Genomic DNA, 23,575 nt, shown 5'->3' with positions numbered 1-23,575 from the left:
GCTTCTATTCATCACTGTAGTACTGCAGAAATCCCATTTCTCCCTCAGACTTTTTCAAAAACTCTTGTTAAGCAGGAATTATACCTGCAACTAACACTCTAGATCAGTTAATGGGTAGCAATGGGRAAGTTCATAAGTTCATGAAGTTCTGATTTGGCTGGCTAGTGAGGAAAAATCCCATACTGCAATTTGAAACTTTGTTTTTGTCTCTGCCTATGCATAAATCTTACTTCTTACTGGTATTATGATTGCTTTATTGTAACTGAAACAACCAAACATCAAATTAAGTTTTCTATTTCACCTGCTTAGCTCCTTAATTCATGAAGCTGCTGTCTCATTTCCTCCAGAGACAAACAGGCATGAAACAGTAATTCATGTACTGCAGTAACTCTGCTATATGTTTTTCATATGCTGCCTGCAGGCACAGTGAATAGGAATAAAAATTGGAACACAGCACCAACAGATCTTGCTCTGTTCTCTGTGTCTATGCTTTTAGCTCCCACTCTGATTATTTGTTGCAGTTCCTATGGCTCTGGGAAATGAAAGACACAGATACTGTGGGTGCAGCAGCCCTTCTCCCTTTAGGGTCTCATTCCCAGGGTAAAAGGAGACTGGCAGAACCAGCGTGCTGTTCCCTTCTTTTTTGTAGGCAAAGATCAGTGGCCCATGGAAAAATTCATACCAAGACACTCACAAGTAGGCATTATTAGGAAGTCTCATGAAAACAGTGGATGAAGATGCACAATTTTATTAATTAACATTTTGAATTCTACATTGTATCACTGTTCTCTGCATAATTTTGTTTCTTACAGCAAAGAAGGGAAGCTTCTTTTGATAAAAACAAATTGATACTACAGATTATCACTCCCTCTTTCCTCCTCGTCAACAAGTGGGCACAAATGAACTTCCTTCTGTCTCCAAACTCTTGTTTGCAAATAAGGGAAATGTCCTATCACCTCCCATATCAATGGAAGAAACATGGGCATTGAAATCTGGAAAAGAGACAGCTTTCTGCATGTCTCCAGTACWAAACATATGATTATCCTCTCAAAACGGAAGTTTCCAAGGAAACCAGAAGAAAAAGGGTTATGAGAAATGTAATTATAAAAGAGAAAAACAAACTCAAAAATCTGGTGGTTTGTTTTTTTTTTTTAAATTTACATATGTATATATGTTGTTATTAGGTTGCAATTATGATCCACAGGCTTATTATTTCATCCATTTATTAATTACCATAGTTACTTGAATTGCCAAGATTAAGCCTCTATCATGATAATGACTGCATATTCACAGAGGAATCACTCTTCTAAAAAAAGCATCTAAAGAGACAATAAGAAGCATCAATGTCATGTTGATTAAAAATATAAATTGGTACAGTCATAGAGGAAATCTGTATCAATGTCAGGAGCAGAAAAACTGTGAGACAACTGCAGCCACTGCAGGATGCCTGCTTGGAAAGAGCTTTCTCAGAAATTTACAGTGTACCCATATTTTTATTCTTCCTTGTGATAACATGCTGTGTTTTCAGCCGAGGTATCTGGATTTGCACTTTCTCAAAAAAGTCACCAAACTTTCAAGTGACTCATTTTGTTTTTCAGATGATCTTTAGTTAAGGTTTTGAAACAGACCCCTAGGTTTGAACATTATTTATAACATATTGGGCTGCAAGTTCAAAACAAACTTTAAAAAAAAAACAACCAAAACCAAAACAGTAAAGAGAGAAAATCACATTTCCAGATAGTCTGCTGATTACTAGCAAGGGCTGTTCATTCAGGTTTGAGCAGCAAATTGAAAGAGATTACTTTCTGCATTCTCTTCAAACCTGAATTATCCTGTAGCCGTATGAGATTCCTGTTTTCAGGTATGTTTTCAGAAGCCATTTATGACTTAATTTACATGAAACTTCTTATTACTAMCTTCCCTCAGACTAAGTAGAAAGGCAATGGCATTATTAACTGTAAAATCACTCCCAATCCCTATTGAAAACAACATTTTAAACCGCTTTGCTGGGATGTACATGTTATTTTGCTTGAATGAAARCCCATTATTAAGAGAAAGAGACATGGACAGGAAGCAATAAAGTCTTAAGTCTAAAACTCATAAGAGAAGAATGAGAATTCTTAGTTTGTACAGGCTGCTTTTCATAGATCCCTCTGAAATCACATGACAGTGAAGCCAAAAAAAAAAAAAACAACCCACTACAAAACAGGTTTATTAATATAAAGGCTTTCCTCAAACACAGAATTTTCATGTAGTGTCCATTTCATACCAAAAATGTTAGCAGAACCAGTGTAACTGTATATATCTTTACCTTGCCAGGAAACACACAACTATAAGGAGGAAAAGCTGTATTCCACTGATTGCTAGTTAATTACCTGTCATTAATAAATCAATAAACAGCTTGAGTCCTGATTTTTTGAACTATGTTAGCTGAGAAATTTCTCCCTGAGAAGGACCCATGATGTAAATGATGGGATTTTCAGAGACAAAAAGCAAAAATATTGCATTGTTAAACAATCTTAATATTCTCAGTTCCCTTTGATGCACTTTAAAACCAAAGGACCTTTCTAACCCAAGTGGTTATTTAGACATCTGCAAACTGTGAGTGTAAAGGTCCCAGCCTAGAAAAGCATCTAAGGTCAAGGCCACAAATGCAATACTGATCTTATGAAGCGAAAAGGAGTTTTACTATTGGCTGCAATACCATCAGGTTCTTACTTCCTGAGGAATACAAATTCAATTTTTTTTTTTTTTTTTTCATTTCTCTGTGTGGGAACCATACTGCAGTGATTTATGTACAAGTCTCAGTGGCGGAAGATGCTACATGAGTGCTTTGAGCTGTGCTGTGAGATAAATAGGGTGTCATAATATATTCAGCAAATATGGCAGTCCTCCAAAACAGAGAAAGGTATGAAAAATTGGTTCCTTAGTTTAGAAACCATACACTGGAGCCAAGAACACATAGAAAGAAAATGTATTGGCCTCTTTCCCACTAACACAAATCACTGTGGTTCTATGTGTACAAACCATTACAGGTGTTATGCAAACACTGCAGTGTGATTTTTTGTTACTGTCTAGGTGAAAATAATCTGTCTTTGTTTCTTCTTTCTCTCACTTAAATGGAAAATACCCTGCATTATAGAACATCTGTGGAACTCACTTTCCAGACCAAAAAATGGCTTATAAAGAGTTTCTAAAATAAATTATTTTTCCATATAAAAGGTGAAAAGGAGATATCTTCAAAGTATGCTCAAAACTTTCTAAGAACCTTAAAAATTCAAATATCTGGAACTGCTTGTTTCTYAAAAGAAACCCAACCAGTAATTTAGTATTTTGTGTGCTGCTTGATTGTATTTTAAATCTAGAAGTTAGGGTAAACATCTGCAATTACAGTACAGGTTTTTAATAATATAAACATGCACTAACTAGTGCAAATTGGTCCTGAAATAATAGTTTCATACATATCAAGAAGAACCTAATATGTACTTTGTGCAAACTATGAGCTTTTTAAGCACAATCAGCTCCAGATCCATTATCAAATAAATTTGCCTTCTAAATACCTGCCAAAACTACATTCATATATAAATTTTCTGAAGCATATACAGTCAGGGACCTTATATCCATCAGCAAAATGTAATCAGAACATTTCTAGTGATGAACATGACGCAGGATCCTATATATTGAGGCCCAAGAAAGAACAAATMATTTTTGCACATTGCCGAGTCTCTGTGCTATGCTAAATTAAGCAAAATAACAGCAACAGAGAAAAACCATGCATTAGAAATAGTTAAAAAACAGCAGGAGGATGGAGAGGAATAACAAGCATTACAGTGTCTATTAACTAAAGAAATGCTTATGGAATTAGGAATAAGATACACACATATTCCAAATGAATCCTTATCAACATAAGAAAACATACAAAAAACAATTGTGAGGGAAAGCAACCTAAAATATAACACTATAAACATAYAGCCATTAAATTAATCTGAAATGCATTTGAATTGCCCTTATCACAATGAAATYAGTTCATAATGACAAAAATGTGCTATATGTTTCCACTTATAAACCAGAATTCCTTAAGTCCCATTAAGATTTATTTAACATCAAAATCTATCACACACAATTAGAGAATATATAAAGTAYTTGTTGCATATTAATAGAGCTTTTAAAACAAAATTCCTTCTTTGTGTGCTACTTCTGAARCAATGAATAATTTTGTCCATATTAGTTACAGGTAACCTTTCTTGAGTAGGCATGTACAGGAAGGGACTGGTCTCTTCCAGTAAAGTTATGCAGCAAAAGGAAAATCTTATAATTAATCTACGGGTATGTAATAGGTATATAACTTCTCACATAAGGCTGCCAATTACCCACACATACTCTCTTTTTAAGAAACGGTTTCAGAAWTATTAGTGGAAAAATTCCAACCTTCATTCCAGTCAGTGCCCTTGCTGACTGCAGCATATGAAAACTGACAACCAGAAAAACAGGATAAAGTTCAAAGCAATTTTTCAATGCCTCTATTGATTAAACTTTAAAAGTTACCGTGTTTACCAAATGCCACCTGCTTTAAGGAGCAACATATCTGAGAGAACACACAAATGTGGTACAATAACAACCATTGTAGCAGTAAACAAACAAGCAAATTTTCTTAAGAAAAGAATGTCTTTCGTATATTCAGTTATTTACCTTTGTCAGCTTCAACAAAGGAGAACAAAGAAGTACTTTCATGGAATGGACTTATCTAACAGCAATACATGTTAAATTGTTGAGATGAAGTTCCTTAACACCATATTTAATGGGTATCCCATTCTCAGCCTACCTGGTGTATTCAGCAGCCGGGACATCTTGCAAGAATAGGAGATAAACTGCTCACAGTATTCAGCACTACTGGTAATGGCAGAAATCTGGTCCATTGTTGCACTGTAGTTGAGCTGCAGCACAGATAACTTCTCCTCCCTGCCTCCCACAGAAGTCTGCATTTGTAGATCGTGGTACACTGTTGTCCATACTTTATCCTCTGAAAGAGAGGGGAAGAAAGACAAGACACGAACTGGTAAGAGACAGACAGTGGAACTGAATTAAAATAAATGTAGACCTCTGAMAAAGGGTGAAAATGTTCTGCAAGATATTCGTTGAGGTGGTAGTGGGGAAGGAGAGCATTGCATGTGAAAAGTCATCACATGACAACAAAGTTCCAACAACTACAAACTGATGAAGGGAAGAAACTCTTATCACCTTTGTTAAAAGATACTAAATATACCTTGTGAGAAATCTTCCTTGAATAATGATGCCTTTATTTACATATGYAACTAATAAGGATTAATTTTGATCAGGACAAAAGCCTGATCAACATCTACAATTTTTATGTGAAGARCATTGTCTGTGCATGGTATGTTGCTGTGGGCTGGAGAGTAACAATACTTTAGTAAAGTAGTAGTAAACTAACAACAACAAAGAGGCACCAGATTCTCATGTGATTACATCMTTTAGCTATTAATAATGAAAATGTTTCTACTCTTTTTACCCAAGATGCATTCTAGGGTMAAACAAAATTACTGCTTATTGAGACTTGAATATTTAAAAATAGTAACACCAGATGACCTTATTGATTCTGGTTATGGTATGGATAGAAGCATAAGAAAAAAATCAAAGTAGAATGGAAATACAAAAGCTTCCATTTAGTTGTGAAAACTCACAGGCAAGGAGGAAGGACAACCTCATTTTTCTGATAAGAAATATTGGCCAAATCTCAAACCTCCAACAGATTTTTTGCAGGGGCATGCAAAAGTGTGTAATATCCAGCCCCCATCAATGTCTCTATGCTTTATATTTCTTTAAAATACTGAACTGCAAGTCACTAGAAATCTTACTGTAAACCATTTGTCAGTAGTTATGGATGAGATTTAAGATGAGATATCACAATAATGAAACAACACACTCTACACTACTCTTAAAGAAAGATTTGCTGAATTTGGAAGGTAGTTTAGAAAGGAAACAAAGATGAGGCACGGAAACTTTCCTGTTATAGACAAACCATTTTTTTCTTAGTGGGACATTCCACTGAACCAAAATGAAAAAAATACTACCTGAGTAAAGCATAGGGTTTCAGAATGAAAATGATGAAGATTCTGTCAATATTATTGAGTCTTCCTGTAAGAATACTATTCTACCACTTAGGAGTGAAGAATTTAAAAATTAAAGCTTACTAGGTACCACTATAAAAATCCACTATCTTAGCTGGTATGTGCTATTCATATTGTCCATCTCACATAGACAAAGACTGAAATAGGTGACAACCTCTGCAAATAAATCCCCAAACTCTCTTTTCTCCACAGATTAATCTGAAGCACATCACCACAAAACTTCSTAGAAGTGCAGTAGATTTTTTCAACAACAGTTTTCATATATGTTTTTTTCACATTTTAATTTGCTCTTTTCTGTTTTTCTTCTAAATTTTCTGCCTTATGTGTTGCTATTGCTGAGGGAAAAGTCAAATAAATCTATCCTGKAAGATCTGCAGAACCTTAAAAAAATATCAGTAAGACTCTACTCTGGTGCCTTAAACTTGGCTTGCACAAAAGCCCAGTTTCCCAAATGTGCCAGCCCAGCTGCTCCTGTCAAGCAGCACCACTGACCACRGCTGTCCTTCAAAGATCCAGAAACAAAGCACACCATGCTCCTAACTTTGCTGTATTTATCAYAAAAATAGACTCTCCAGGGAGATCACCTGGCAGTTTCAGAGTAYACTAATTCACCTGCCACATATGCCTTACAGCAATAAAAACCATAAAGTGCATCACAGTATGTTTTCAATTCTTCTATGTAAATCTCTTGCCYGTTAATGCAAATCTCAGTCATTCTAAAACTTGTGGCCTGCACTTCAATATTTTAACTACATGGAAACTCTTTGCCAAACTGACACGTACTCAAAAGTGCTCCAGTACTTCTTCACCAAGTTCACAGAAGTGTGCTCACATGCACTGATGAGTTTTGGTGAGACCCGGAGTAAAGATAGCTCTCCATGCTGTGATTACCCTTATCTCCAGGATTCTGTACTYTGCCTTATTTTCCAGTCTTAATTTTTACTGCATAGTGTCAGGCTGTTTTGGATTATACAGAATCATGTGGACCCATGTGTTTGCAACTGATATGGAGTTAAGTCTTTCTAATCAAATGTTCAGAGATAAGGTAAGCAAAGCAGACAAATCCTCCACAGGTTGTACACATCACTAGTTAAGTGAGATGAAATTCTGCAGGTGATGCAAGATGGTTATTATTTTAATATTCACATTCTTAATGGAAAAYTCTATATAAAACACAGCAATATTTTTGCACCGAGAAAAAATAAGTAAAAATCAGGAGGAAGGAATCCCACTCCCAAGTACCAATGAAAATTCCTAATTGCCACCTGTCAAGTTATATAGAGAATATAACCCAGTTTTATTGTGAGCCTGAGTTGAAAGTTTACTGCAGATTCATTTTAAAGAAAGGATTGAGATAGTTTATACATTTACGGACAGAAATCTCTCATTTTTGGCAGAAAACACTACATGTAAGGACTCAAAAATGTTAGTAAGGAATGTACTCGCACAGTGAGAGCCTCATATTGGGTTTTTGATTCAGCAAAGATTCCTAGACTAGCCAGTAAGAAGGTGCAGGAATGTGACTAGCAATAGAAATTGTTAGGCTTTATGTTTGAGAAGGAATTTTCTTACAAATAGCATATTCTAGTCAACTTCCCACTCCAATTTCGGAAGTTTAAACTTTACTGTGGCACTGTACTAAATATTATAGAAACAAACTTGTGTCAAATGCATCCTCTGAACAACTTCAGGACCCTTCCATCAAAGYACAAGTACTACTAATAGGTAAGAGCTTGTTGAACCTTGCAACAGATCTTTTTATCAATATAAAAATATATGTGCATAAAGCCAATAATCATTTACAGAAAGGCAACTCAGTCTCTTCCTGCTGTCTAAAAGATGATGGGAGATTGATTAGGATACACCTGGTCAGATACTGAAAATAAACCTAGATCTTAATTCACTTGCAACTAATTTGTTGATAGTCTAACTCAAATGACCCATGAACACATTGAGCAAGCTGTCTTGTCCAAACTCTGGAAACTGAACCATCTGTGCCTGCAGGACAAGCACAGAAAGAGTGTGGAGGAAAAGTTGTGGCTGGTGTATGAGAGAGGAGCCCCTTCCTCAGGTAAGGGATTTTAGGCTCTTCACACATTTTCCTGATTTAACTGTAAAGCACTGCCATGACRCAAGTACCAAAAACTGTATGTATTGATAAGGCCTTTCCTTGTCTGGAAAAACAGATTGACAGTGTAATATGGTCACAGCCAAAAAATACAACTCCTCTCCCCACCAAAATCAGACTCCTTAATCTCATACAGTTATATATCTGGGGCTGGCACAAAGTTGTCTGGAAAGATTTAAAGGAGWTAGCTGCCAGGCAGAAATCTCAACCTTATCTACTGAGTGCTGATTRCAAATTGTTTTTTGCCTTTTAGTCTTAATAATTTGTTAATGTGTTTATGCTTCCCATGGAAATCAGCTAGGCATTCATAGCTTGAAAATGAGGCCAAAATCCTCACTTGTTTTCAGTTTCTCAGAAACTCCTTGTTTGTTGAGAAAAATTGAATCAGTAACCTGCTTGCAGACTACTTCCCTTACAGAAAAATGCAGATGGTTCACACTGTCTCAAATACCTGCAAATACCTGTATTCTCACCATTTATGACATTATTCCCATGAGAACAGGATATGATAACTATAGTTAGTATATCAAAATCTGCAAGAAAACTACTGCTTATTTTCTGTCAATAGTTTCCAGCTCTCCCACTGGAGGACAGAGTACCAATAACAGTTAATTTTTAGCACTTCAAAAAGACAAAGGCTTCCAAGATGGCCCCTGCTTCATGCAAATGCATTTCTTAGAGGTGTTTTTTAATGTTGCATTGCATGTTGTAGTTGCGCAGGAAAAAAAAGTGGTTCTTCCATTATTTTGTTTTTAGCAGTGAAGGGGAAGTATAATTTTCTTTGACTAGAATTCTGAAAACCAGTAACCATATATTCTTAATCGTATTCATARTTGGTTTTCACTAAGAACAACCTACTTAGATCCAAGCTGCTAATACATTTGATGCTATTATAGAGAAAATAGATTGCCTTTAATGTAGTCTGTACATTACTCTTTGATGAAACAGTTCCTCTCTAATACATAGATATTATAGTAAGATTAAGTCCCTTAATTTAAGAATTATTTTTTTAAAAAAGGGAGATGACCATGTCTCCTTAAAGTGACAAAAAAGTGACATAATCTATTTCGCAAAAAATACCTTTCAGTTATAATGACTGACTTATAGTCCTGCCCACTCACTAGTCCTTTTTCCAATAAAATTGAAGTAGTTGGCTAATAAAATAATCAACAAGTATTAGTAATGGTTCATTAGCAAAAAGAGAAATTAAATTTAAAATTTCCTTGATCACCAGCTATTCAAATGATCACATCAAATACTAACATAAGTGATTTTTCCTATTTCATATTCAGCCATTATGCCATTGACTACTTTTCAGATACTCAGCTTCTTCTGTTATTGAACTTTCCTCACTCATTTGCTTGGTGCTCAGTTAAGCAAGAGAACTTACTTCTGACAAGCAAAATAAGTAATCTTTTGTAATAATAATAAACTGATAGTAAGTTTGAAAAATTAGTTTTCTTTCTCAGGAAAGACCATCTGCTCACTCTCTCAACAGATCCGTGGTTTTATTTTTGATGGATGCAGTTTCCTGACCTAAAATTTGGCTGATGTATGAAAATTCCTTGGTTCCTTGTTGAGATCTTGGAGAGGATGATTTTGAGAAAACCTGAGCATATAAAAACCTGGAGATAGTTCTTTACTGGACATGATGATTTTTACCATCATCAGTGTTTTTCTCTCTTCAAATTGGATTACTGCGTCATGTTCTACAATATGTTACACTACAAATCACTCAAGAAAATAGACAGGATAACACATTTAAAAGTGGACTCCCTTCCAGGAAGGACAAAAATGACAACTGTAATAATCTCATATCATGAGATCTCCAATTTGATTTTCTGATAAAAGCCCAGTTGATATTGTTGAATTGTGTGGGATGGTAACAAAACAGTCATTAGCAATGTGAATAAATGAAGTACCTTATACAGCAATGTTGTAGATGCAAGGCTTGGGGTACGTAATTGATGTGGGAAAAATTACAGTAGGCCATATTCTCTTCTCCATCCTTTCATATTTCTCTCTATGTGTGTTTACATATAAAAACTTAAAACTATATATAGTAATTTAAAAATATTTCTACTTTGGACTTCAAAGGTGCTACAGTTGGGTTTATAAAAAAGAAAAATACATGTTCGTTTGAAGTTAATGACTGTTTTGACAATCTCCCCTGAGATTTGCAAATGTTTATTTTGCGGTAGCTACTCTGGTGATATGAACTGCAATCATCTTACTATTGTAGAAAATAAGGTTTAGACCAGAAAAAAAAAAAATTCAAAAAAAAAAAAAAAAAAAAAAGAAGAGAGAAAATGAAGCATGATCTTTTGAACTGAATTCTATAGAAAACAAAGTCAGTCAGTTTCATCATCTATTTTGGTGGGGACTAGGATCAATCCCAAAGTGAAATTGAGCCATTCCTACACTCATTTTCTATGTCTATTTCTTTCACTCCTTCCTTTCATTGTTTCTTGCTCAAGATAATAATGAATCTTCAAATTTTACTATGAACTATTGCATTCTTTTCTATTTAAGATGGTGTTTTGTGAGGCAATGCATTTCTTTGTATTTACATAGTCACAGTTCAGGTAAGAGAAAACTTTGTTTAGTGAACTTACAGTGATATTGAACAATATAATTTTCTAATAATTTCATCTATCTATAATAGATAAATTCAGATACTTTACAAAATAGAATGGAAAGAAGTGACCCAAATCTAGTTCTCAGGGAACCAAAATTTTCTAGAGAAGTGATAATGAAATGGCTGTTCCAATACAACTTGTTAGAAACCTGAAGGGACATTAGTGAAGTGACAAGTAGAGAATGACTTCTCTGGATTACTAGAGATGATTTTGAACCATTGTGCACAGTTGTATATGAAAAGCTAATGACAAGWGTACCTTGAGAAACAGAATAGAGATCACTCGTGCCTTAAAAGAAAAAGATTGCAACAAYAGTTATTGTTATGCTGAAAAACAGTGCCTGGGGGCACTAATTTCGACCCTAATGTCAAAAATGACCTCCTGTGGGTGTTATTAGAAACACAAGTTTAAAAATAATCAGATATTGAAAGGAACAATGAATAATGAGATACAGTATAGCCATAGGAAGGAGGACTCGGATCATTTAAGTGCCTGGTCTAACAGATGGCAACTGCAGTTTGGTTTAGATTAAGGAACATTAAAGTCAAGAACAAAGGATATAAAAGAATTAACAGTGTGCTTGTTTGCACCTCAGTGAACAGAATATGGGCAAGGGCTGGAAACTTTTTTCTCCAGTTCAATAACTGAAGAAATGACAACTGATTCTACTTTCTGAGGAGAAGCCTCATATATAACCCTGTATTATACAAATGGAAAGATCAAATATGTCTCCTTTAAAGTGTCTTTCAGTTCATTCTAGCATATCCTAGGAGCATATGCACTTATAAAAAAAAATCAACTACTGCCTGACTTTTTCTTTTACAAAGCAACCTAGCACAGTCCTTTAGCTATGATCCCAAACAAGTCTTCCTAAAATCACTGAAAAAAAGTAACACAGTTTTAAAAAATRTATTTCAAAGGATATCCTGAAGAAAAGGGCTCTTCAAAGCTTTCACTGTGTTAGCTTGGACCGTATGAAACCATTGCCTGAGTTATTCTGGCTGACTTCCTATTCTCATAGAGAGGCAGAAGGAAGACTAAGTGCAGGTCTCAAGTGCTACCACTAAAAACTCATTACCTTTCATTCCCCCATCAGCTAAGTGCTTGAATCCTCACCATACTCTTCACTGATCCAACTTAGGTCTCTCAAGAACAACATACTTCACTCTCCTCTCTCACATCCTGCTAACCCCTCTCCAAGGACAGACAGGAAAAGGAATAAAGTGTGTTGAAGTACCCTTTCTAATTACTGCATCAATAAACTGAATGCTAGGCAACCTCCTGAAAAAACCTTGTATTTTGCTTTCAGAAGGTGCCTCCAGATTGGAGGACTTACAATTCCAAGTTTTAGTGCATGACCTTGGTAGTTTGCAATTATTTCATCRTTATTCTGAATCATGCTGGTGACGTGTAAACAGAGGAATCTCATTTGAATCCTACATAAACTTAAACATTGCCTAAATAAATAGCAAAAACTACCATTATACACAGTTTAGTGCAAAATCACGTTTCCTGTATTTTTTGACAACTGTGTTAAAAATTCTTTAGAAAATTCAAAAAACATTGATATTAGATGGGCAGCAGAATGAAGTTATGTTGTGACTGACAGAAGAATTTTGATATCTTGAATGTCATTATTCATAAATTCTCAAATGAAGCATGACTTGAATTCTATACATAACTACTGTGCTATGMATTATTTTAAAAGATATCACATGAMAGTTTTTAGTACACCTSTGGTTTGATATRTGGCACAAAGTGACAACAGGAGAAAAGAAAAAGCCAATGACACTTCATAGTAAAGTCAGAAAATTTAATACAAGTATGCTTAAAAGCTTTTCCTCTTCTGAATGTTATGGTTTCATTCTGTCTCAATTTAAATTTAAGAGTAGATGAGAAAAATCACAAATTTCTATACTCGTTTACAGAAAATGAGCTTAATCCTGAGAAAAGACAAATATCCCACTTGCACTTATGAGTAGCAAAGTTCACAAGTATAATTTTTCTAATGGAAGAATCAAAAGTACTATAACAATGGGGAATAAAGATCATGCTAGACCAATAAGAAACTTGTAACTTATGGAAATACTTGAATGCGTAGTTTTTTCACTTCCTCATAGAAAAAATGATGACTTCTATTTCCCTCCCATGTCAACCACCATTAAAACACCATAATTAATTGCAGGGGACACTCTTTCCACCTGAAGGTACAGAGTACTTTTATACAAATGTTTCTTTTAAGGAAATACAAACAGAAATCCATCTCCTTGCAGACTTCCAAATGCAGGTCTGCAGCTTGCATAATTGATGATGCATGTTTGTTTCTTCCATGCTATTAGAACAATTTGAAATGCACATACACACAAAATTTTGATGCAGAAGGAACTTAAACTAGGCCCAAATTTCCCCAATGAATTCAATGGGTCAAAAGTTTCATTCCAGTTCTCCAAAAGAGACCCTTCAGGGAAAAAGTAAAAAAAAAAAAAAAAAAAAAAAAAAAAACGGGGAGGAAAGGAAAAACTCCTAACCTCCCCAAAACCCAGGTTCATGTTGCACTGGGTGGGAACTGGCTAAAGGGTGGGGCTTGAAGGGCTGCAGTGAATGGGGCTACATTTTGCTTGTGCACAGWTACCAGCAGTGTTCGTCAGGACTCAGTTCTGGAGCCAGTTTGTTCAGCATTTGTATTGGTGATCTGGATACAGAAGTTGAATGTGTGGTTAGCAAATCTGTGGATGATTCTAAATTAGGACGTGCTGTTTACTCCTTCAAAGGATAAGAGGCCTTTCACAGGGATCTGGACAAATTGGAGCATTGGGTAATCATCAATGGCATGCAATTCAAATTTGGGTTCTGCACCTGGGGCAACACCAGACACAAGTCTAAGCTGGGAGAGGAGGAGGAGTGGACACAGAGAAGGTCTGGGGTGCTGGCTGACAGGAGGCTTGGCAAGAGTCAGCAGTGCCCTGGCAGCCAGGAGGGCAAACCTCAACCTGGGATACATCAAATGTGGAACAACCAGCAAGTGAAAATAAGTGGTTATCCTGCTGTATTTAGCACCAATGTGGCCTCTCCTTAAGCACTGTGTGAGGTCATGGGACCCATAATTAAAAAAAGAACATTAGGGTACTCGAACGTGTTCACAGGAGGACACCAAAGGAGKGAAGGGACTGGCAGGAATGTGCTCYGAGGAGGGGCTGAGGGCACTGGGTTTGCCTGGTTTGGAGAGGAGAAAGCTCAGGGGTGATCTCCCTGCTCTGTACAGCTTCCTGAGGAGGGGAGATGGTCTCCAAAGTGGGGAACCACCACTGTCTAAAGTAGAGCCCATCAGCAGAGTGAATCTCTCTGTCCAGAAGCCCCAGGGACCTGTCCCTCTCTTGCCAGCCAGGCACTGGACACAGCTGCTGRGCATCTCCACAAAATAATCTGAGCATTCAGGCTGTGTGAGTAAGGGGATTTGTACCATTCACATTGCCTTGGCTGTAGGGAAGTCAGAGGTGAAAGCCAGGCCTTTGGCTCCTTCTGTGTGGACTTTGCACAGGCATGGAGAGCACATGGGATTTGGACAGCATTCCTTACCCAGCACTAACACATTTACTTACAGGGAGATCTCCCAATTTCCAGTGCTCAGAAAACTGTTTCAGAGAAGCTGAAGTAGCAACTCGAACATTTCAATACAGCTGAAATTTCCCTATAATGTAATCTACTGAGTACCTGCTTTGTGAGTAAAATTTCACTAAATATGCAGATTGGATAGTTCAGGAAATTTATCCCTAGGTAAAAAGCTTCCATCATTAATTCAAGAACTAAAACTTATCTCAGTTTTTAGATACAAAACTAGCTTTCATGTTTAGCATTGTTTTAGTCCATGAAAAAAAAAAAAAAAAAAAAAAAAAAAACAAAAAAAAAAAAAAAAAAAAAAAAAAAAAAAAAAAAAAAGATTAGTTCCCAAAAGCAAAGCCATCTATAAAAAGATCCAGCATTAAAATGTCAATGTATAAATCCACTGAACATGGAGCTCAAAAAAAGCAAAAGATCAAAAAATTAAAACTTTTAAAAATTCTTAAATGGAAAAAACTTTGCAATATATAGAAGAGAGGTGAAAAGTCCAGTTTTCTTCAAAATAAAAAAAAAAAATTATTACAGTCACTTGGCAGATTTTCACTCAGGCATAAAAATGTGTTGCAAATAAATGAAAAATAAAGATCCTTCTGCTGTCTTCTTAAAAAAACTCAAGGAAACACAAAACCACAAACATAAAAAATATACTTTCCTACAAGAAATTAAATAAATCCCAAAATTTTTTACAGAAACAAAAGGACAAACCATTCTGGGAGAACTGACTACCTCCAGACATCCACAGATCGGGACCAGGATTTAGAGTTACTTTTTTATTTGATCAAAAGAAAACTGATAATACAGACAGTTGCTCCATATGAAACCTCATTCATGAATCTGAAGAAACAACTTAGAGACCATGTGAAGCAAAAAGTATTRTTGAAAAGGGAATAGGAAGAGACTCAATATTGATGTTGTTATTAAAACATTAGTTTAAAATACATTTCAACCAAGTGTTAGCAACTGAGTAAATAGCAGACATTTCCCAGGCCTGGAAACAAAAGGACAGGGGAGAAACAGAAGTAATTTCAAGAAACATTATCTTTGTTCTAGCTACACTTCCCAAAAATGCTTGATTTGAAAATAGGAAAATCTAATCTCAAAAAATTGTCTTGTTTTGGCATTTCATGTACTACTGAAACCCATAAGACTGATTAGTGACTCTACCTAGGCTGAAGGCTGAAACAGTAACTACTTTGATTCTTCTATCTCTSAGGTAATAAAAAATTGCTGCTCTCTGGCATCTGCAGTGCTTCTTTTCCACTGCAGATGCCACAAAGCCCTTCAAAGCATCTGAAARTATAGATTTGCAATACAGCGAGGCATTAAGTAACACGGTTTTAATAYTGATATGTCAGTTGTAGCAAAAATCTGCAACCCCTATGGCAAAAATGTCAGGCAGAAGTGAAGCAACCACTCAGAGCTCCAGTACACAGTGATAAACACTGCTGAAACAAATGTCAGAAGGCCCTTCTGAATATTAGTACTATTTAAGTAGGTCAGTGCCTTTTTTTTTTTTAGTTTTTATTTCTCATTGATCAGTAATTTTTAAGTAATCTGGTTTATGTAATGAGACAGACAAGTAAGCCATGAATATTCATACCAGTGCACAAAGCAAGCTTATAAGGCCTTTTGCTAACAGCTCTTGACAAGAAATCCATGTGAATTTGCCCCAATTGTTTCTACTCTGCCTGGCAGAGGTGTCAGCCACCTGAATGGTGTCAGTACATCTTTTGGTTGCATCCAATCTGCTCATCAGGTGGAYTGTTCATCAGATTGCTCACTGTGCAACACAATTTGACCATTTCAGCTTAGTTCTGTGGCAATTACCAGTGCAACATTAGTAATTATGCATCTTCAGGTAGAAAAATGTTTCTGACAAAAACGTGTGATCTCAACCCACAAATACTGCACACTCAGGCTTTGGAGAGCTAAGTCAGCTTTTCCTTTCAAGCTACTCCAACATGCCTGCCAAACAGTTTCTATGGAATATTCATGTCTCTGTAAAAACACCAATTTCTGTCCACTGAACTACTGTTAAGGAAAAGGGAATCCAGTCAAGTAGTGGTGGCCCTAGAAATCCAACACGATAATTTACAGCATTGCTATTTCAAACTGTTTTGTGACAGTATTTTTTCCTACTACTACTGATGTGCTATTAAACCTATTTAATTTTCTTTTATGACTACAGTCAGGCTTATTCCATTGCAGTCAGCAAATACTGGTCTGAAAGAAAATCTGCTGTAATTTCCATTTGTAATGCACAAATGCATTCCAAAGATAAAAAGCTATTCTCTTTGGAGTAGCATCCTCTCAAGGCTTAAGGTACTGTTTTTGTAAAATCCACAAAAATAATTTTAGGAAGGCAATAATTTCTTCTCACCAATTTTCTTAACTTGCTTACTATTGAATGCTTCAGTGTGTGCAGAGTAAGTCTCATAAATCTCATCTAGGGTAATGGAAGATCATTRCCTCAATAGTTCTCACTCAGGAAAGCATATCCTGAAATATTCTAGATAAAGTCAATACTTCCTGAAAAAGAAAAGCTTGGGCTTAGCAAATGGAAAAATCTCAAAAGCAGAAAGCATGAAAAGCCAGTTAATTCTCTTAATGATGTGGACTCTGAACAAACATAATGAAAGTGAACCAAGACCCCTAACACTGAAACCTTTCCAGTACATGAGTAGAGGGWGATCCTTACACCCAGCAGTTAAGACTCTGAAAAAGAGACTTGGTTTGCAACTGCAGGTTTCCATTCCAAATCTAAAAGTTTGCTCTGTAGAAATTCTCTGGCTGTACTCACTGTACAAAGTCCCACAGACTCCTCATCTTAAGGTCATGTTGGCTGGACACWCCTCACTGAACCATATGGAATGCTAGCATTAGTTTGTTCTCAAGTTGTATCCAGTTTATTTCTGGCATTGTGGAGCAAGTGATAATCTCAGAAGGTTTCAACTGAGTCTTGTTTTTCCAGGAAAATTCCTCCTTGGTTTTAATGTATCTAAGTGGTCTCTTCATAACATTTTCTGATTGACTACCATATTTTCAGAGGAAGTGCTACTTTTTGTGATCTTGAAGCTAAAAAAACAAAAGGCCAGTTTCCAGATACCAGATTCAAGTCCCTTTTGCCCTCACTGCTCTATCCCTTCAGTGTTTTTCCCCACCAGGTAGAAGAGGTGGAGGTGAGTTTACAGCAGGATTCTGGTGCTACCCTAAAATGTGGACTGAGTACTCTTACTGGAAATTAGTTAAAATATTGTCTGCAGATTCACATAATAGTTATTGTACAGTTGTTGGTTTTTGTTCAAAAGTACTAATTTTATGTGATAAAATGCAAGCATGTAAATAATCTTGGGGTGTGTTAGAAGTGTTCAAAGAGAGCCTTCACACAAAAATTTCATAGCACTGAGCACTCACATTTTTACATAATCTATACTAATTTATTTGTTAGGAAGTACTGGGAGGGAAACATGGGAGAATTATCCTGTACACCTCCTGCCTGGGGAAATTGCATCAGCAGTACTTTCCCTTGCTGTGTACATACAGATGAAAGTGGATATCTTCTGTAGCTTATTCATTGCCCAGGTAATTTCTTTTAAAAATTTGTCTTTCAGAGCTTACAAGAAAGCCTGAGAATTTTTAACAACAATAGTGACAACACAGCTTAACTGCCCTTTTAGTCAAATTTATTTAGAAAATTACACATCAGGGTGGCAGCACTGCAACCTGGATGCTGGTTGGAAATTCTAGAGTAGAATGAATCTCTCTTAAAAATTGCCTGTAATTGTTTAACCTTTTGATTATATGTTTCAGAGATAAGTGAACTTAATACACCATTTGTGGTCTGAACAGGATTTTAGATGTTTCCTTTAAACTAATCTGCTCTTTGAACATTTAGCTACATCGATTTCAGTTTCGGAGAAGTTATCAATATCAACAACGCTCAGAATAGGTAAATGGTTTTCTTGCTAGTCCCATGGAAAACAAGAAAAGACAGTAACAGCAGTCAATAAAAAACAGCCCTGGATAGGACTTGATGAGGAGATGCTCTTGGCACTGTTGATTAGGAACAAGGAAGCTGAGAGGGAGAAGGACACATGAGAAAGGTTTCTGTGTACCACAAATCCCCCTGGGCTCCACAGGAACCCAGTGACTCACACCTTCCAGGCTTTGGGGCAGTACAGCTCAAAACCCACAGAAGCACAGACCAGCTTTCCCAGTGATGTAGGGAGTAGGAAAAAATGCACACTTCACAAGCTCTGCACCTACCCAAACAACAGATAAACTAAGAAAATATTGCCATCAAAATAAAATCTGAAAACCACTACTTTCAACTCATTATTTCAGGGGTAAATTAACTGTCTAGCCTTAACTTGAACTTAATTTTCTGACCAAAATCAGTAATAAAAGTTCTACAGAAAGCACAAGTTTTGTTAGTCCTTTCAATAACATTCTCTACAGGAGCAATTTTCTAGGGATCACTGAAGCATATCACTGCCCTGAAGCAGCTGGTGCCAAGTTCCTTACATCCCCAGTAGGGAACAAGTGTGTGGGAGTGAATCCAGAGCTAAATATTTGCTTCTAGCACTCACAGTAACAGTTTGAGGTAGATGGTGCTGATCATCATTTTATTTCCAACCCTCCCTTTTTTTTTCTGCTCCCCCAGTTATGGATGTATTTCTTGAAATGTAAGGTTGTGAGGTCCTGCAATGCACAGCATCCTGTAAACAGTCTTTGTATTCTAATTTCTGAGAGCTTGTTTTCCTACAAATGAGGAATATTTTCTGATTGCAGAAGATTTAAGGATTTTTTGCTTCTCCTAAACAAAATAATTTGGCAAAACATTCTGCTTTATTTTCAACTAAGTCTGTTATGTCAGTCTCAAATGCCAATATTTCTCATGTTTTGAGGTCAGTACACATTTAGTCATCTTATACATGATGCATGGATGTTTCCTGCAACTGTGAGTGACTGAATGCATTAAGATGGTGACATGACATACTTTCATTCTTGTATATTCTTATATGAAGCTTCAGGGTTTGAAATGGGACAGAAAAAAAAGAAGAGGAAGAATTAAAGGAATGTAGTCAGACATGGAAATGTTTCTATTACTTGGCAATGTGAGAAGCCACAATGATAAAGCTTATTCTTTTCTGAAAAAACAAATCAAGAACTTTGTCCTGGAAGCAGATTTAGCATCATATTTTTTATTTTATAGTTTAGGTATTTTCTCTGTGGTTGCACACTGGGGTAGCTTTTACTTTTTTACACATGTAAGGGTGACTGGAGAAAAAATATAGAAATATTCCAGCATGATTTAGAATCATGWGATTTTAACATGATTTACTCAAACCCTAAAGTTATGACACCACATTTTTGTTAAGACACATTTTTGCATGATGAAGTCACCAGGTGTTGTTTCATAACCTTTCTCTCTTCCTCCAAATTCAATGTTTTTATGATGAGGCCTAAGTTTATTAAAACCTTCATGTGCATGTGGAGGCTGCTTCTATGGCAGTGTATGTTTAAGTTCTGAACATTGTAAAATATAAATAAAAAACAATCTCACAATCATGTGCCCCTCAAGTGTGGTTTTATCAGCCTGCAGTCCTTTGCCATCCTTAAAAGCCTGACAATGTGGCAAACTCAATCTGCTGTCACAGAACACAGAAGCAGAACTCGCTCATCCCTTGCCTTCGAGACAATGGCTTTAACCACTCGAACTCAAAAAACTGCCAAGCACAGGAGTGCCTAACAACATCACTTTTCAGTGTTAACCTGAGGCAAACACATCGAGCCTAACAGGAAAATATCCAGATTTATTTCAGAAGGACTCCAGACAGCAARCTGCATCTAATCAAGATGAGTCCAGGTAAGGGCTGACAATTGCAATSTGTCAGCTGATTGAAGCTGAGTGGAAAGTTTGTATCCAGATGGAAAAACAACCATGATAACCATTCTAGCAAGTCAGTACCAGGTACCACAGCATGGGGGCCAAATGAGCTAGTCAAATTTATTGAGATACATTAAAGTACGACAAGGAGGAAGAAAGACAAACYTGACATAAATGAAAATAACAACAACAAAAAAAGCTGATTACAAACCAAAATTATGTACCAATGAAACCTAGAATAAAAAGGACATGCCTGGTAAATAAGACCAGTCGAAAAATATAATTAATGAGCTAAAACGGAGATGCAGGATGCTTCAGCCAACTTGGCAGGCAAAGATGTAAACATAGTCTGCTCTGTTTCCAGGTTTYTCATGGGTCTATCATTTTACTCTTATGCTTGGAGGGTGAACTCACCTTAGGAAGAAACTCTGCCATCAGAGACACGGCTCTAGACATGATCTCCTGATGCTTCAGTGACTAATATTTTCTTCTCCCTCAGTATTTTTTCTCCTTTCCTTACACAGAGAGTCTATCTTGATAAGTCAAAAACAACCAAAAAGTGTTTAAATGCCTTAATGCTTTTCCCCTTTCTTTGTTTTTTATCTCTGTGGTTCTTTCTGCCCTTGTTTCATCTGCAAGGAAACAAGCTTGGATACTCTGCAGCAACAGCCTCAACTAATTTAAATTATTTGTTCCTCTTTTTACCTCTGAAATGTAATTTTATCTTGCAAAAAAGGACTGATAGAATATTAAAAAGCCTCCAAAAACCCTCTATGATGGAAAGAAAAGTGTTTGTGATGGTGTTGGAAATGAAATCTTCTTTTTGTATGAATTCAGACAATGAAGCCATTTTTCTTCCTCTGTTTTAGGCAAGGGACTTAAATATTGCTATTGAAAGCTTTCTGCAATGAGGTTACACCAGGTAAGGTCTCTATACTTTTATTATCATTCAGCAACAACATTGCCAAGCGACAATTTTTTTTAATATCTTCAAATACATATCAATTCATTCTACTTTAGTTAATAACTAAAAAATATTAACTTCTTCCTAAATCTATTGAATTAAATTGCTCCAAATTTTGTTTCATGTATACATATATATCTATATGTATCTATATATCTATATCTATATATATATATATATATATATGTATGCATGAATAAAAGTTTTGGTACCTTGGAAGTTTAGTAATGCAGTTCTCTAGGAAGAACTCTCATCTGAAAAAACTGATTACAAAGATATGACCAATGGAATAAAACATTTACTGCTTCTAGGGCACTTTTCATCAGGTTGCAGTGATAGATGGCACATTTATATTCATGCCATATGTTTCTACATATGTCATAGTATAAAGCACTCCACTGACCCACTATTTACAGAGAAAAGAGAAAAAAAAATCACTGGATACAACAGTTGTGGTTGTTTAATGTCTGCTCACAAAGTCATTGCAATAATTACTACGTGTGTCACTTCTGTTAAAAAAGGAAAAGAGAGAGAGCAGAGAGGAAGGAGGAGAGTGGTTAGCGAGGACACCTCATACATTTGACCTTAATGAGGCAGGCTATGAATACYCATAATGATTTCTCAAACTGTTTGAAGATGAGCAGCTTGAGGCAGAAGAACTGTACTAGAAAGGAGATAGGCTAAGTACCACTCAAATGGAGCCATTATGCTTGCAGCTATTTGGATCCTGAAATGAGATAAAAGCTGCATCACGGAGGCATAAAGACTTCAGGTCCAATAGAAAGAATTAATTGACATATCTTCTGGTAAAATACATTGTGAAACCTTTCAGTTCTACTTTGCATCAGTAGTCTAAGTGATGAAGCTGTAGAAACAGCAGGCTATGATTGTCCTTTCCTCAGCTTAAAGCCTCAAGCAACCACAGGAGTGCTGATCTGCCTCTCCCACTGACATCCCTTACAGCCATTAGGATAAATAACTGAGCCCTTATGGTCCCTCTGCATTGTTCTTCTATTTATTCTTCACTCTAAAAACCCTTACAGGACAAATGCACAAGGTAATATCTAAATAATCTTACTCATCTGACACCTTTTCCCCATCMTCCTTGTATCAAAAAGAGAAACAGAAAAAATGGGGAGTAATCAACTTATTTCTTGTATCTGCCTCAATAGGACTGAAAATAAATCAGTCAGAGGAAACGAAATCAGGCCTAGAGATGCAGAAATACTATACAGAGCATGGAATGAAGCTGCCACTTTGCACTAACAGATTTAGGATATTGAGATATTCTAACAAACATCTTAAAAGAGYAATTCTTTCCACTACATCTACAGTTCTAATGACAATTAAGGAGAAAATGGTAAAGGTCAAACTGGATACCGAGAGCCCAACCCTCCAGCTTTGGAGAAACCAGTCTGAATGCAGAGACTAACTTGGCCTTGTGTTCCTGCCTCTGAATGAAAGTAAGATTTTGGCCATAAGATGACAGATCTTTGAAAGAGGTCTCTGTTCACCTTAGCCACAAAAGAGGCTAAACTGAAAAGCAGTCTAATGGTTAAACCTTATGCCATAACACAGCAACAAGGAATACTTTTCCCATAAGGWCACTAATTTGAAAAGTTCCAACTTTCTGCCTCTAAATATTTCTTATATTGTTTTCCAAAAGTAGAAAAAAAAATAGCTTCCTAAAATTTACATAGTCCCTACACATAACTATTTGGAAAGTTGTACAACTTGAACATCAATGCCCAAGGTTTTGAAGATCTGCTTTATTGCATCAGAAATAGATAGTTTGAGTGTGATACCTGAAACATCTTCATTCCAATATGAGGACATAAAATATAAGTGCTTGGTTCCTCTTCACTGTTGGAACACAGGTCTAAGCACAAAGTTTATTTGGAGAAGACAAGGCCAAGAGAATTGRAGGGAGGAGCTCAGGGATTTCTTTGGCCTTAGAGGAATTTGTAGAAACCATGAACTGCTGTGGGGATCACACACAACTACATATTTCTGACTTTGACTGCACCATTGAATCACCCGCACATCTTAGACACCAGAACAATTTTTAGTTACCACAGCAACATCTGCAACAGGGAGGTCTTGTCATGGAAATCGCCAGTTTACTAAATTAAGACACACTAAATTTGGGTATGGATTATGCCCAAAAAATATGCCCAGACAGCTGTCTTC

General features: G+C 36.2%; 1 protein-coding gene across 1 annotated transcript in view; it reads right to left on the bottom strand.

Annotated features, from left to right (window-relative positions):
• The window catches only part of LOC130583991 (contactin-associated protein-like 2), a gene marked incomplete at both ends in the record, with an annotated part of 278,907 nt that overhangs the window by 229,634 nt on the left and 25,698 nt on the right, over window positions 1-23,575 (bottom strand). Inside the window, one exon of the mRNA XM_057383713.1 lies at window positions 4,823-5,020. Within this exon, the coding sequence (XP_057239696.1) occupies window positions 4,823-5,020 (198 nt within the window). The remainder of the gene's footprint in view (window positions 1-4,822; window positions 5,021-23,575) is intronic.

This window comes from Malurus melanocephalus, unplaced genomic scaffold (assembly GCF_030028575.1).
Source record: "Malurus melanocephalus ecotype Western Australia unplaced genomic scaffold, MMel_1.1 scaffold_655, whole genome shotgun sequence".
Classification (NCBI taxonomy): Eukaryota; Metazoa; Chordata; class Aves; order Passeriformes; family Maluridae; genus Malurus; species Malurus melanocephalus.
This window is presented reverse-complemented; position numbering and strand designations above follow the sequence as displayed.